This window comes from Panulirus ornatus, chromosome 8 (genome assembly GCF_036320965.1).
Source record: "Panulirus ornatus isolate Po-2019 chromosome 8, ASM3632096v1, whole genome shotgun sequence".
In the NCBI taxonomy this organism is placed as follows: Eukaryota; Metazoa; Arthropoda; class Malacostraca; order Decapoda; family Palinuridae; genus Panulirus; species Panulirus ornatus.
The window spans coordinates 33,755,477-33,771,555 of record NC_092231.1 but is presented as its reverse complement, the minus strand read 5'-3'; the positions used below and the strand labels follow the sequence as shown (position 1 = coordinate 33,771,555).

General features: G+C 42.1%; 1 protein-coding gene across 1 annotated transcript in view; it reads left to right on the top strand.

Moving 5' to 3' along the window:
* LOC139749894 (PAX3- and PAX7-binding protein 1) overlaps positions 1-16,079 on the top strand; it is a 393,872-nt gene that overhangs the window by 275,549 nt on the left and 102,244 nt on the right. Inside the window, 1 exon segment of the mRNA XM_071664284.1 lies at positions 1,967-2,163. Within this exon segment, the coding sequence (XP_071520385.1) occupies positions 1,967-2,163 (197 nt within the window).

The following is a 16,079-nucleotide window of genomic DNA, read 5'->3' as shown; positions in this document are numbered from 1 at the left end:
AGAGCAAGGTTATTAGGTACAGTAGGGTTGAAGGACAAGTTAATTGGGAGGTAAGTTTGAATGGAGAAAAACTGGATTAAGTGAAGTGTTTTAGATATCTGGGAGTGGATTTGGCAGCGGATGGAACCATGGAAGTGGAAGTCAGTCATAGGGTGGGGGAGGGAGCAAAACTTCTGGGAGCGTTGAAAAATGTATGGAAGGCCATAACATTATCTCGGAGGGAAAAAATGGGTATGTTTGAAGGAATAGTGGTTCCAACAATGTTATATGGTTGTGAGGTATGGGTATAGATAGAGTTGTGCAGAGATGGGTGGATGTGCTGGAAATGAGATGTTTGAGGACAATATGTGGTGTGTGATGTGGTTTGATCGAGTAAGTAATGAAAGGGTGAGAGAGATATATGGTAATAAAAAGAGTGTGATTGAGAGAGTAGAAGAGGGTGTTTTGAAATGGTTTGGTCACATGGAGAGAATGAATGAGGAAAGATTGACAAATAGGATATATGTGTCAGAGGTGGAGGGAACGAGAAGTGGGAGATCAAACTGGAGGTGGAAGGATGGAGTGAAAAAGATTCTGAGTGATCGCGGCCTAAACATGCAGGAGGGTGAGAGGCATGCAAGGATTAGAGTGAATTGGAACGATGTGGTATACCGGGGTTGACGTGCTGTCAGTGGATTGAACCAGGGCATGTGAAGCGTTTGGGGTAAACCACTGGAAGTTTTGTGGGGCCTGGATGTGGAAAAGGAGCTGTGGTTTCGATGCACTATGCATGACAGCTAGAGACTGAGCGTGAACAATTGTGGCCTTTGTTGTCTTTGCTAGCGCTACCTTGCACACATGCGGGGGGAGGGGGTTGTCATTTCATGTGTGGTGGGGTATTGAAGGAAATGAATAAGGACAGACAGTATGAATTATATACATGTGTATATATGTCTGTGTGTGTATATATATATATATATATATATATATATATATATATATATATATATATATATATATATATATATATATATACGTTGAGATGTATAAGCATGTATATGTGTGTGTGTGGACATGTATGTATATACATGTGTATGTGGGTGGGTTGGGCCATTCTTTCGCCTGTTTGTGCTACCTTGCCAATGTGGGAGATAGCGACAAAGTATAATAAAAGTACTCTCTTCATCCACTTTCAGTTTTACCCATATCAATCTTAAGTTTACTTTCTTACACTCTATCACATACTCCCACCACTCCTGTTTCAGGAGAAGTGCTACTCCTTCTCTTGCTCTTGTCCTCTCACCAACCCGTGACTTTACTCTCAAGACATTCCCAAACCACTCTTCTCCTTTACCCTTGAGCTTCGTTTCACTCAGAGCTAAAAATCCAGGTTCCTTCCCTCTAATGTAATACCTGTCTCTTCTTTTTTTCTCATCTTGGTTACATCCACACACATTTGGACACCCAAATCTGAGCCTTCAAGGAGGATGAGCGCTCCCCGCGTGATTCCTTTTTCCGTTTCCCTTTTTAGAAAGTTAAAATACAAGGAGGGGAGGGTTTCTAGCCCTCCGCTCCCGTCCCCTTTAGTCGCCTTCTACGACCCGTGAGGAATGTGTGGGAAGTATTCTTTCTTCCCTATCCCCATGTTTTCATAATTACCCAAAGGTCATTTCTGTGAAAGAACTAGTTTTAAGCAGGACCTCTTTCTGAGGGTACCTTTAGGCGAAGGCCTTGCAACTTCCAGCAGCAGGGAAATGTAGGCTACTTTAGATTGGGAAGTTGGCTACTTTAGATTGGGAAGTTCTTTGATAAGACTACTCACAGTGATACAGCATCAGGAAAGGTGAATTTTCATACTTATTGTAACCTCTTCCAGGCTAAGCCTAGTAAAACCCTCTTTTTGATTACAGTCCTATATACTATAGGTATAAACATAAAACAGCATACAACATGAAGTGAAATTTACTGCCTTTTTCTTTTCATACAGACTTCAGATGTTACTGTGGAATCCACTGATGAGAGACAGTGATGGTATAGAAATCGAAAGGATGAAATGGTTTAACCTTCTTCTCCTTTATGGCACTATCGATAATTCAGAAGATGATCCAAGACGATTGAAAGAAGATCCAGACCGTAAATTGATGTCACATCTTGTAGGGAAAGTGGTCCTGGTAAAACTGAAAGGTAATTGATCCTATATGGTGTTAATTGTTTGTTGACAGATTAACTGCAAAGAATGAATATATTAAGACGTAAAAAGGTGAACAAAGTTAAGATAATTTTCAATACAGGTAGTTACGGTATGATATATATTAGAAAGAACCATGATTAACTCCTAAAGATACAAAGTAACACATGCACATGCAAACATGCATTTCAGCATGGCAGGAGGATGAGTGAAATAGCAGTGGGGATGAAAAGATTTTTCATATCAAATGTTTAGGAGTGTTGCCAAGTTCAGTGAATTAAAATTTTAGCTGAATGTGTATTTAAAGAATATTGAACCAGAAGATAGTGTGAATAGCTGAAATATGGTGAGTGAAGACATTTATAAAAGAAGTATTATGGAGAATTGTAACAATAAGTAGAAAAAATTATTTATTAATTTGCAACTCTGCCAGCTGATGTATTAGCAATCTAGCTTTAGAAAAAAATTTCTGGATAATTGCTGTTTTAAGCCATTAGGATAGCAAACTTGTTCTTAGTGAATTTGGAGAATGGATGTGCATTGCATAGCATTGCATGAACTAGGCAAGTAAGAGCCCTTAAATTTGACCAAGGCAAGGAAAATCAGACCAGCCAGTCAGACTAAGTTAGGCTGAGCATCTTATCAAACACACACAACAAGGCAAAGCAAGAATTCTTAATTTCATTTCTAACCCAAAATTATTCATTATTTTTTCACTTCTAACCCTCATACTAATGTTTTTTATTTTCTTATATTAAATTTTTATTTTCTCAAGGCTCCAGTCACAGATAGAAGTTCAATTAAGGCCAGGCCTTAATTGAAATAATGAGAGAATTATAAAAAGGGAAAAGGAAAAGAAGGGAAAGTATTTATTTATTTCATTATACTTTGTTGCTGTCTCCTGCTTTAGCGAGGTAGCGCAAGAAAACAGACGAAAGAAATGACCCAACCCACCCACATACACATGTATATACATACATGTCCACACATGCGCATATACATGCCTATACATCTCAAAATATACATACACACACAGACATATTCATATATACACATGTACATAATTCATACTGTCTGCCCTTATTCATTCCTGTCGCCACCCCACCACACATGAAATGACAACCCCCCTTCCCCCGCATGTGCGCGAGGTAGCGCTAGGAAAAGACACAAAGGCCACATTCGTTCACACTCAAGTCCCTAGCTGTCATGTATAATGCAACAAAACCACAGCTCCCTTTCCACATCCAGGCCCTACAGAACTTTCCATGGTTTACCCCAGACGCTTCACATACCCTGGTTCAATCCATTGACAGCACGTAGACCCTGGTATACCACATCGTTCCAATTCACTCTATTCCTTGCATGCCTTTCACCCTCCTGCATGTTCAGGCCCTGATCACTCAAAATCTTTTTCACTCCATCCTTCCACCTCCAATTTGGTCTCCCACTTCTCCTCGTTCCCTCCACCTCTGACACATATATCCTCTTTGTCAATCTTTCCACACTCATTCTCTCCATATGACCAAACCATTTCAAAACACCCTCTTCTGCTCTCTCAACCACACTCATTTTATTACCACACCCTCTTATTACTTACTCAATCAAACCACCTCACACCACATATTCTCCTCAAACATCTCATTTCCAGAACATCCACCCTCCTCTGCACAATTCTATCTATAGCCCGTGCCTCACAACCATATAACATTGTTGGAACCACTATTCCTTCGAACATACCCATTTTTGCTTTCCAGGATAACGTTCTCAACTTCCACACATTTTTCAACGCTCACAGAACTTTTGCACCCTCCAACACCTTATGATTCACTTCCGCTTCCATGGTTCCATCCACTGCCAAATCCACTCCCAGATATCTAAAACACTTCACTTCCTCCAGTTTTGCTCCATTCAAACTTACTTCCCAGTTGACTTGTCCCTCAACCCTACTGTACCTAATAAGCTTGCTCTTATTCACATTTACTCTCAGCTTTCTTCTTTCACACACTTTACCAAACTCAGTCACCAGCTTCTGCAGTTTCTCACACGAATTAGCCACCAGCGCTGTATCATCAGCGAACAACAACTGACTCACTTCCCAAACTCTCTCATCCACAACAGACTGCATACTTGCCCCTCTTTCCAAAACTCTTGCATTCACCTTCCTAACAACCCCATCCATTAACAAATTAAACAACCATAGAGACATCACACACCCCTGCCGCAAACCTACATTCACTGAGAACCAATCATTTTCCTCTCTTCCTACATGTATACACGCCTTACATCCTCGATAAAAACTTTTCACTGCTTCTAACAACTTGCCTCCCACACCATATATTTCTCAATACCTTCCACAGAGCATCTCTATCAACTCTATGATATGCCTTCTCCAGATCCATAAATGCTACATACAAATCCATTTGTTTTTCTAAGTATTTCTCACATACATTCTTCAAAGCAAACACCTGATCCACACATCCTCTACCACCTCTGAAACCACACTGCTCTTTCCCAATCTGATGCTCTGCACATGCCTTCACCTTCTCAATCAATACCCTCCTATATAATTTCCCAGGAATACTCAACAAACTTATACCTCTGTAATTTGAGCACTCACTTTTATCCCCTTTGCCTTTGTACAATGGCACTATGCAAGCATTTCTCCAATCCTTAGGCACGTCACCATGAAACATTTATTTATTTATTTATTATACTTTGTCGCTGTCTCCCGCGTTAGCGAGGTAGCGCAAGGAAACAGACGAAAGAATGGCCAAACCCACCCACATACTTGTGTATATGCATACACGTCCACACGCACATATACATATCTATACATCTCAACGTATACATATATAAATATATACACACACAGATATATACATATATACACATGTACATAATTCATAGTCTGCCCTTATTCATTCCCGTTGCCAGCCCGCCACACATGAAATGACAACCTCCTCCCCCCTCATGTGTGCAAGATAGCACTAGGAAAGACAACAATGGCCACATTCGTTTACACTCAGTCTCTAGCTGTCATGTGTAATGCACCGAAACCACAGCTCCCATTCCACATCCAGGCCCCACAAAACCTTCCATGGTTTACCCCAGACGCTTCACATGCCCTGGTTCAATCCATTGACGGCAAGTCGACCCCGGTATACCACATCGTTCCAATTCACTCTATTCCTTCCACGCCGTTCACCCTCCTTCATGTTCAGGCCCTGATCACTCAAAATCTTTCTTACTCCATCTTTCCACCTCCAATTTGGTCTCCCACTTCTCCTCATTCCCTCCATCTCTGACACATATATCCTCTTTGTCAATCTTTCCTCACTCAATCTCTCGAAGTGACCAAACCATTTCAAAACACCCTCTTCTGCTCTCTCAACCACACTCTTTTGATTACCACACATCTCTCTTACCCTTTCATTACTCACTCGATCAAACCACTTCACACCACATATTGTCCTCAAACATCTCATTTCCAGCACATCCACCCTCCTCCACACAACTCTATCTATAGCTCATGCCTCACAACCATACAACATTGTTGGAACCACTATTCCTTCAAACTATTCCTTCAAACATATCCATTTTTGCTTTCCAAGATAATGTTCTTGACTTCTACACATTTTTCATTGCTTCCAGAACTTTCATCCCCTCCCCCACCCTATGATTCATTTTCGCTTTCATGGTTCCATCTGCTGCCAAATCCACTCCCAGATATCTAAAACACTTCACTTCCTCCAGTTTTTCTCCATTCAAACTTACCTCCCAACTGACTTGTCCCTCAACCCTACTGTACCTAATAACCTTCCTCTTATTCACATTTACTCTCAGCTTTCTTCTTTCACACACTTTACCAAACTCAGTCACCAGCTTCTGCAGTTTCTCACCTGAATCAGCCACCAGCACTGTATCATCAGCGAACAAAAACTGACTCACTTCCCAAGCTCTCTCATCCCCAACAGACTTCATACTTGCCACTCTTTCCAAAACTCTTGCATTCACCTCCCTAACAACCCCATCTATAAACAAATTAACAACCATGGAGACGTCACGCACCCCTGCCGCAAACCAACATTCACTGAGAACCAATCACTTTCCTCCCTTCCTACACGTACACATGCCTTACATCCTTGATAAAAACTTTTCAGTGCTCCTAACAACTTACCTCCCACACCATATATTCTTAATACCTTCCACAGAACATTTCTATCAACTCTATCATATGCCTTCCCCAGATCCATAAATGCTACATACAAATCCATTTGCTTTTCTAAGTATTTCTCACATACATTTTTCAAATGGATTTGTATGTAGCATTTATGGATCTGGAGAAGGCATATGATAGAGTTGATAGTGATGCTTTGTGGAAGGTATTAAGAATATATGGTGTGGGAGGAAAGTTGTTAGAAGCAGTGAAAAGTTTTTATCGAGGATGTAAGGCATGTGTACGTTTAGGAAGAGAGGAAAGTGATTGGTTCTCAGTGAATGTAGGTTTGCGGCAGGGGTGTGTGATGTCTCCATGGTTGTTTAATTTGTTTATGGATGGGGTTGTTAGGGAGGTGAATGCAAGAGTTTTGGAAAGAGGGGCAAGTATGAAGTCTGTTGGGGATGAGAGAGCTTGGGAAGTAATCAGTTGTTGTTCGCTGATGATGCAGCACTGGTGGCTGATTCATGTGAGAAACTGCAGAAGCTGGTGACTGAGTTTGGTAAAGTGTGTGAAAGAAGAAAGTTAAGAGTAAATGTGAATAAAAGCAAGGTTATTAGGTACAGTAGGGTTGAGGGTCAAGTCAATTGGGAGGTAAGTTTGAATGGAGCAAAACTGGAGGAAGTAAAGTGTTTTAGATATCTGGGAGTGGATCTGGCAGCGGATGGAACCATGGAAGCGGAAGTGGATCATAGGGTGGGGGAGGGGGCGAAAATTCTGGGAGCCTTGAAGAATGTGTGGAAGTCGAGAACATTATATCGGAAAGCAAAAATGGGTATGTTTGAAGGAATAGTGGTTCCAACAATGTTGTATGGTTGCGAGGCGTGGGCTATGGATAGAGTTGTGCGCAGGAGGATGGATGTGCTGGAAATGAGATGTTTGAGGACAATGTGTGGTGTGAGGTGGTTTGATCGAGTAAGTAACGTAAGTGTAAGAGAGATATGTGGAAATAAAAAGAGCGTGGTTGAGAGAGCAGAAGAGGGTGTTTTGAAATGGTTTGGGCACATGGAGAGAATGAGTGAGGAAAGATTGATCAAGAGGATATATGTGTCGGAGGTGGAGGGAACGAGGAGAAGTGGGAGACCAAATTTTAGGTGGAAAGATGGAGTGAAAAAGATTTTGTGTGATCGGGGCCTGAACATGCAGGAGGGTGAAAGGAGGGCAAGAAATAGAGTGAATTGGATCGATGTGGTATACCGGGGTTGACATGCTGTCAGTGGATTGGATCGGGGCATGTGAGGCGTCTAGGGTAAACCATGGAAAGCTGTGTAGGTATGTATATTTGCGTGTGTGGACGTATGTATATACATGTGCATGGGGGTGGGTTGGGCCATTTCTTTCGTCTGTTTCCTTGCGCTACCTCGCAAACGCAGGAGACAGCGAAAAAAAAAAAATCAAAGCAAACACCTGATCCACACATCATCTACCACTTCTGAAACCACACTGCTCTTCCCCAATCTGAATCTCTGTACATGCCTTCACCCTCTCAATCAATACCCTCCCATATAATTTCCCAGGAATACTCAACAAACTTATACCTCTGTAATTTGAGCACTCACTTTCATCCCCTATGCCTTTGTACAATGGCACTATGCAAGCATTCCGCCAATCCTCAGGCACCTCACCATGAGTCATACATGCATTAAATAACCTTACCAACCAGTCAACAATACAGTCACCCCCCTTTTTTAATAAATTCCACTGCAATACCATCCAAACCCGCTGCCTTGCCGGCTTTCATCTTCCACAAAGCTTTTACTACCTCTTCTGTGTTTACCAAATCATTCTCCCTAACCCTCTCACTTTGCACACCACCTCGACCAAAACACCCTATATCTGCCACTCTGTCATCAAAAACATTCAACAAACCTCAAAATACTCACTCCATCTCCTTCTCACATCACCACTACTTGTTATCACCTTCCCATTTGTGTCCTTCACTGATGTTCCCATTTGTTCCCCTGTCTTAAGCACCTTATTTACTTCCTTCCAAAACATCTTTTTATTCTCCTGAAATGTAATGATACTCTCTCACCCCAACTCTCATTTGCCCTCTTTTTTACCTCTTGCACATTTCTCTTGACCTCCTAACTCTTTTATACATCTCCCAGTCATTTGCATTATTTCCCTGCAAAAATCGTCCAAATGCCACTCTCTTCTCTTTCACTAATAATCTTACTTCTTAATCCCACCACTCACTACCCTTTCTAATCTGCCCACTCTCAATGCTTCTCGTGCCATAAGCATCTTTTGCACAAACAATCACTGCTTCCCTGAATACATCCCCCACTCCCCTTACTTCCTTTGTTCTCACCTTTTTCATTCTGTACTCAGTATCTCCTGGTACTTCTTCACACAAGTCTCCTTCCCAAACTCACTCACTCTCACCACTCTCTTCACCCCAACATTCTCTCTTCTTTTGTGAAAACCTCTTCAAATCTTCACTTTTGCCTTCACAAGGTAATGATCAGACATCCCTCCAGTTGCATCTCTCAGCACATTAACATCCAAAAGTCTCTCTCGCACGCCTATCAATTAACACGTAACCCAGTAACGCTCCCTGGCCGTCTCTCCTACTTACATACGTATACTTATGTATATCTCTCTTTTTAAACCAGGTATTCCCAATCACCAGTCCTTTTTCAGCACATAAATCTGCAAGCTCTTCACCATTTCCATTTACAACACTGAACACCCCATGTACACCAATTATTCCCTCAACTGCCAAATTACCCACCTTTGCATTCAAATCACCCATCACTATAACCAGGTCCCGTGCATCAAAACTACTAACACACTCACTCAGCTGCTCCCAAAACACTTGCCACTCATGATCTTTCTTCTCCTGCCCAGGTGTATATGCACCAATAATCACCCATCTCTCTCCATCATCTTTCAGTTTTACCCATATCAATCTAGAGTTTATTTTCTTACTCTCTATCACATACTCCCACAACTCCTCTTTCAGGAGTAGTGCTACTCCTTCCCTTGCTCTCATCCTCTCACTACCCCCTGACTTTATTCCCAAGACATTCCCAAACCACTCTTCCCCATTACCCTTGGACTTTGTTTCACTCAGAGCCAAAACATCCAGGTTCCTTTCCTCACACATACTACCTATCTCTCCTTTTTTTCTCATCTTGGTTACATCCACACACATTTAGACACCCCAATCTGAGCCTTCAAGGAGGATGAGCACTCGCCTTGGGACTCCTTCTTCTGTTTCCCCTTTTAGAAAGTTAAAATACAAGGAGGGGAGGGTTTCTAGCTCCCCACTCCCATCCCCTATAGTTGCCTTCTACGACAAGCAAGGAATGCGTGGGAAGTATTCTTTCTCCCCTATCCCCAGGGATATATATACATAAACTCCCATATACATACAAATATTTTTTTTTTTTTTTTTTTTTTTTGCTGCTGTCTCCGGCGTTTGCGAGGGAGCGCAAGGAAACAGACGAAAGAAATGGCCCAACCCACCCCCATACACACTGTATATACATACACGTCCACACACGCAAATATACATACCTATACATCTCAATGTACACATATATATACACACACAGACACATACATATATACCCATGCACACAATTCACACTGTCTGCCTTTATTCATTCCCATCGCCACCTCGCCACACATGGACTACCATCCCCCTCCCCCCTCATGTGTGTGAGGTAGCGCTAGGAAAAGACAACAAAGGCCCCATTCGTTCACACTCAGTCTCTAGCTGTCATGCAATAATACCCGAAACCAGAGCTCCCTTTCCACATCCAGGCCCCACACAACTTTCCATGGTTTACCCCAGACGCTTCAAATGCCCTGATTCAATCCACTGACAGCACATCAACCCCGGTATACCACATCGATCCAATTCACTCTATTCCTTGCCCGTGCCCGCCTTTCACCCTCCTGCATGTTCAGGCCCCGATCACACAAAATCTTTTTCACTCCATCTTTCCACCTCCAATTTGGTCTCCCACTTCTCCTCGTTCCCTCTACCTCCGACACATATATCCTCTTGGTCAATCATACATACATTTAATAACCTTACCAACCAGTCAACGATACAGTCACCCCCTATTTTAATGAATTCCACTGCAATACCATCCATACCCACTGCCTTGCTGACTTTCATCTTCCGCAAAGCTTTTACTACCTCTTCTCTGTTTACCAAATCATTCTTCCTAACCCTTTCACTTTGCACACCACCTCGAATACAAGGATGGGAGGGTTTGTAGCCCCTTCCCCCACTCCTGTCCCCTTTAGTCACTTTCTACGACATATGAGGAATGCTTGGGAAGTATTCTTTCTCCCCTATCCCCAGAGGGAAAGTATTTATGAATTTTCGAGGAAGTTTACTGTTTCAAAGATATCCATTTTTTCTTTCTTTCATACTTGATTGCTGATTCGTGCATTAGCAAGGTAGTGCCAGAAACCAAGAAAGACCACATCCGCTCATCGATTCTCAGGCTATCATGTATAATGCATCAATGCCCCCACACAATTTTCCATAGTTTAACCTGGACACTTCACATGCCCTGGTTCAGTCCACTGATAGCACATCAACTCCCGTACTCCACATTGTTTCACCCCTCTGCATGTTCAGGTCCCAAGCACTCAATCTTTTTCCTTTCCTTTCTTCCATCTCCATTCTTCTTCTTCCCTCCACATCTGACACATATATCCTCTTTGTTAACATTTACTGACTCATTCTGTCCATATTTCCAAACCATTTCAGCACAGCATCCTCAGCTCTTTCAACCACACTCTTTTTATTACCACACTTCTCTCTTACCCTTTCATTACTTACCCAATCAAACCACCTCAGACCACCTATTGCCCTGTGACATTTCATTTTCACTGCACCCACCTCCTCTGCACAATCTTGTCTATAGCCCAGAAACAAACCCATTTTTGCCCTCCCAGATAATGATCTCTCTCTCCACACATTCTTCAGTGCTTCCAGAACCTTTACCCCTTCCCCCACCCTATGACTCACTTCCACTTTTATTATTCCATGCTGCCATGTCCACTCCCAGGTATCTAAAACACTTCACTTCCTTCAGTTTTTCTCCATTCACACCAACACCTCAACTATTTTTCCCTCAGCTTTGCTAAATTTAATAACCTTGTTTTTATTCACATTTATTCTCAGCATCCTCCTCTCACACATCCTTCCAAACTCAGTCACCGACTTGTGCAATTTCATGCTTGAATCTTACACCAGTGAAGCATCGTCAGGAAACCAGACAACAGACTCACTTCCCTGGCCCTGTCATTCTCTGCAGGCTGTATACTCACCCTTTTCTCCAAGATTCTTACTTTTACTTCCCTCAGCATCCCATCCATAAATGAGTTAAACAGCCATGGTGATGTCACACACTCCTTTCGCGGACCAGCCTTCACTTAGAACCATTCACACTTCTCTCTTCCTACTCATACACATCCTTACTCCCTTGATAAAAACTTCTAACTACTTTTAGCAGCTTTCCCCCCACACTATTTATTTTTAAGAGCTTCCACAAGGCATCTCTATCAACCCTATCACATGTTTTCTCCAAATCTGTAAATGCCACATACAAATCCATCTGTTTCTCTAAATATTTCTCACATGCATTCTTTAAACCAAACACCCAATCTGGACATCCTCTACCACTTCTGAAACCACCCTGTTCCTCCCCAGTGAGATGCTCTGTACATGCCGTCTCACTCTTAATCATTACCCTCCGATACAACATATCAGGTACTCTCAACAGACTTATACCTATGTAGTGTACATGCATTCCACCAATCCTCATGCACCTTACCATGACCTATACATTCACTGAAAAATATTAATTAGCCAGTCAGCATTACAGTCAACCTCTTTCTTGATGAATTCAATAGTGGAACCACTCCAGTCACCTTGCCCCATTTCATCGTATGTAAGACTTTCTACACCTGTTTTCTCTTCAATCCGCTTTCCATGACTCTCACTTTGCATACCACCCCAACCCAAACTCCCTACATCTGCCACCCTGACATATTAAACAGTCAATCAAAATACTCATTCCACTGTTTCACCTCATCACTGCCTTCTACATTTGTCTCCACCAATGTTCGTATTTGTTCTTTTGTTTTTGCACATGACTAAGCTCCTTCAGAAATATTTTCTTATTCTCCTTAAAGTTACGTGATACTCATTCATCCATCTCTCTTTTTTCCTTGTTTTCAACCCCTGCACCTTCCCCTTGATATTCTGCTGCTTTCTTGTATACATCCCTCAATTATTGGTACTCCTTCCATGTAAGTACTACCTACATGTCTAACTTCTTTCTTTTGCTAGCAACTATACTTCTTCCTTCCCCCACTCACTACCCTTTTAAATCTGTCCACACCCTACCTTTTGCAAGCCACATGCATCTCTCACACATGCCTACTGGCATGTAACTCCTATTCCTCATGCTTCACTTATTCTCACCTTTTTCCATTCTACACTTCATCTCTCCTGGTATTTCTTCACACAAGTCACTTCTCCAAGCTCGCTCACTTTCACTACTCTCTGCTCCCCGACATTGTTTCCTGTTTTTTGAACAGCTTTTTAAATCTTCACCCTTGCCTTCACAAGATAGTGATCAGCCATCCCATCATTTTCCCCTATCAATGCATTTACATCCAAAAGTCTCCCTCTTACACACTTATCAATTAATATGTAAATCCAATTATACCTGCTCCCCATCTTTCCTACTAACATATTTGCACTTGTGTAGGTCAGTCCTTTTAAGCCAGGAATTCAGAATCACCATTCCTTTTTCACCACACAACTCCTAAAGCTGTTCACCATTTCCATTCATAATACTGAATACTTCATGCCCCTCAATTACACCCTCAACTGCAAAAAATAATGAGTGGCAGTTTTGCAGACGTTTCAGCTCTAAAAAGTGTGGGAATGAGCCTTAATTTTCAAGTGAGTTACCACTGCCCATGTTTTATCATCTCTGAAACCTATTTTATCTTCACTGAAAATTTGGTTTCAGAAGTGGTAGAGGATGTGTAGATTAGGTGTTTGCTTTGAAGAATGTATGTGAGAAATACTTAGAAAAGCAAATGGATTTGTATGTAGCATTTATGGATCTGACAAAAGCATATGATAGAGTTGATAGAGATGCTCTGTGGAAAGTATTAAGAATATATGGTGTGCGAGGCAAGTTGTGAGAAGCAGTGAAAAGTTTTTATCGAGGATGTAAGGCATGTGTACAAGTAGGAAGAGAGGAGAGTGATTGGTTCTCAGTGAATGTTGATTTGCGGCAGGGGTGCATGATGTCTCCATGGTTGTTTAATTTGTTTATGGATGGGGTTGTTAGGGAGGTGAATGCAAGAGTTTTGGAAAGAGGGGCAAGTATGCAGTCTGTTGTGGGTGAGAGAGCTTGGGAAGTGAGTCAGTTGTTGTTTGCTGATGATACAGTGCTGGTGGTGATTCGGTTGAGAAACTGCAGAAGCTGGTGACTGAGTTTGGTAAAGTGTGTGAAAGAAGAAAGCTGAGAGTAAATGTGAATAAGAGCAAGGTTATTAGGTACAGTAGGGTTGAGGGACAAGTCATTTGGGAGGTAAGTTTGAATGGAGAAAAACTGTAGGAAGTGAAGTGTTTTAGATATCTGGGAGTGGATTTGGCAGCGGATGGAACCAAGGAAGCGGAAGTGAGTGACAGGGTAGGGGAGGGGGTGAAAGTTCTGGAAGTGTTGAGAAATGTGTGGAAGTCGAGAACATTATCTTAGAAAGCAAAAATGGGTATGTTTGAAGGAATAGTGGTTCCAACACTGTTATAAGATTGCGAGGCATGGGCTATAGACAGGGATGTGCAGAGGAGGATGGATGTGTTGGAAATGAGATGTTTGAGGATAATATGTAGTGTGAGGTGGTTTGATCAAGTATGTAATGAAAGGGCTAGAGATGTGTGGTAATAAAAAGAGTGTGGTTGAGAGAGCAGAAGAGGGTGTATTGAAATGGTTTGGTCACATGGAGAGAATGAGTGAGGAAAGATTGACCAAGAGGGTATATGTTTCAGAGGTGGAGGGAGTGAGAAGTGGGAGACCAAATTGGAGGTGGAAGGATGGAGTGAAAAAGTTAGGGGCCTGAACATGCAGGAGGGTGAAAGGCGTGCAAGGAATAGGGTGAATTGGAACAATGTGGTATACCAGGGTCGACAGTCTGTCAATGGATTGAACCAGGGCATGTGAAGCGTTTGGGGTAAACCATGGAAAATTTTGTGGGACCTGGATGTGGAAAGGGAGTTGTGGTTTCATTGCATTATACATGACAGCTAGAGAATGAGTGTGAATGAATGTGGCCTTTGTTGTCTTTATCTAGCACTTCCTCGTGCGTGTGCAGGGGAACGGGATTGTTATTTTATGTGGGGCGGTGTGGCGACGGGAATGAATAAAGACAGCAAGTATGAATTATGTACATGTGTATATATGTATATGTCTGTTTATGTATATATATATGTATACATTGAAATGTATAGGTATGTATATGTGCGTGTGTGGACTTGTATTTATATACATATGTATGTGGATGGGTTGGACTATTCTTTCGTCTGTTTCCTTACGCTACCTCGCTAACGCAGGAGACAGCGACAAAGTATAATAAATGTAAATAAGTATATATCCCTGGGGATAGGGGAGAAAGAATACTTCCCAAGCATTTCTCATGTGTCGTAGAAGGCGACTAAAAGGGACAGGAGCGGGGGGCTAGAAACCCTCCCCTCCTTGTATTTTAACTTTCTAAAAGAGAGAAACGGAAGGAGTCATGCGACGAGTGCTCATCCTCCTCGAAGGCTCAGATTGGAATATCCAAATGTGTGTGGATGTAACCAAGATGAGAAAAAAAGCAGAGATAGGTAGTATGTTTGAGGAAAGGAACGTGGATGTTTTGGCTCTGAGTGAAACGAAGCTCAAGGGTAAAGGGGAAGAGTGGTTAGGGAATGTCTTGGGAGTAAAGTCAGGGGTTAGTGAGAGGACAAGAGCAAGGGAAGGAGTAGCACTACTCCTGAAACGGGATTGGTGGGAGTATGTGATAGAGTGTTAGAAAGTAAACTCTAGATTGATATGGGTAAAACTGAAAGTGGATGGAGAGAAATGGGTAATTATTGGTACATATGCTCCTTGGCATGAGAAGAAACATCATGAGAGGCAAGTGTTTTGGGAGCAGCTGAGTGAGTGTGTTAGTAGTTTTGATGCACGAGACCGGGTTATAGTGATGGGTGATTTGAATGCAAAGGTGAGTGATGTGGCAGTTGAGGGAATGATTGATGTACATGGGGTGTTCAGTGTTGTAAATAGAAATGGTGAAGAGCCTGTACATTTATGTGCTGAAAAAGGACTGGTGATTGGGAATACCTGGTTTAAAAAAGAGAGATATACATGAGTTTTCCAATCTAAGTAGGATAGATGGCTAGAGAGCGTTTTTGGATTACGTGTTAATAGATAGGCGCGCGAAAGAGAGACTTTTGGATATTAATGTGCTGAGAGGTGCAACTGGAGGGATGTCTGATCATTATCTTGTGGAGGCGAAGCTGAAGATTTGTAAAGGTTTTCACAAAAGAAGAGAGAATGTTGGGGTGAAGAGAGTGGTGAGAGTAAGTGAGCTTGGGAAGGAGACTTGTGTGAGGAAGTACCAGGAGAGACTGAGTACAGGATGGAAAAAGGTGAGAACAAA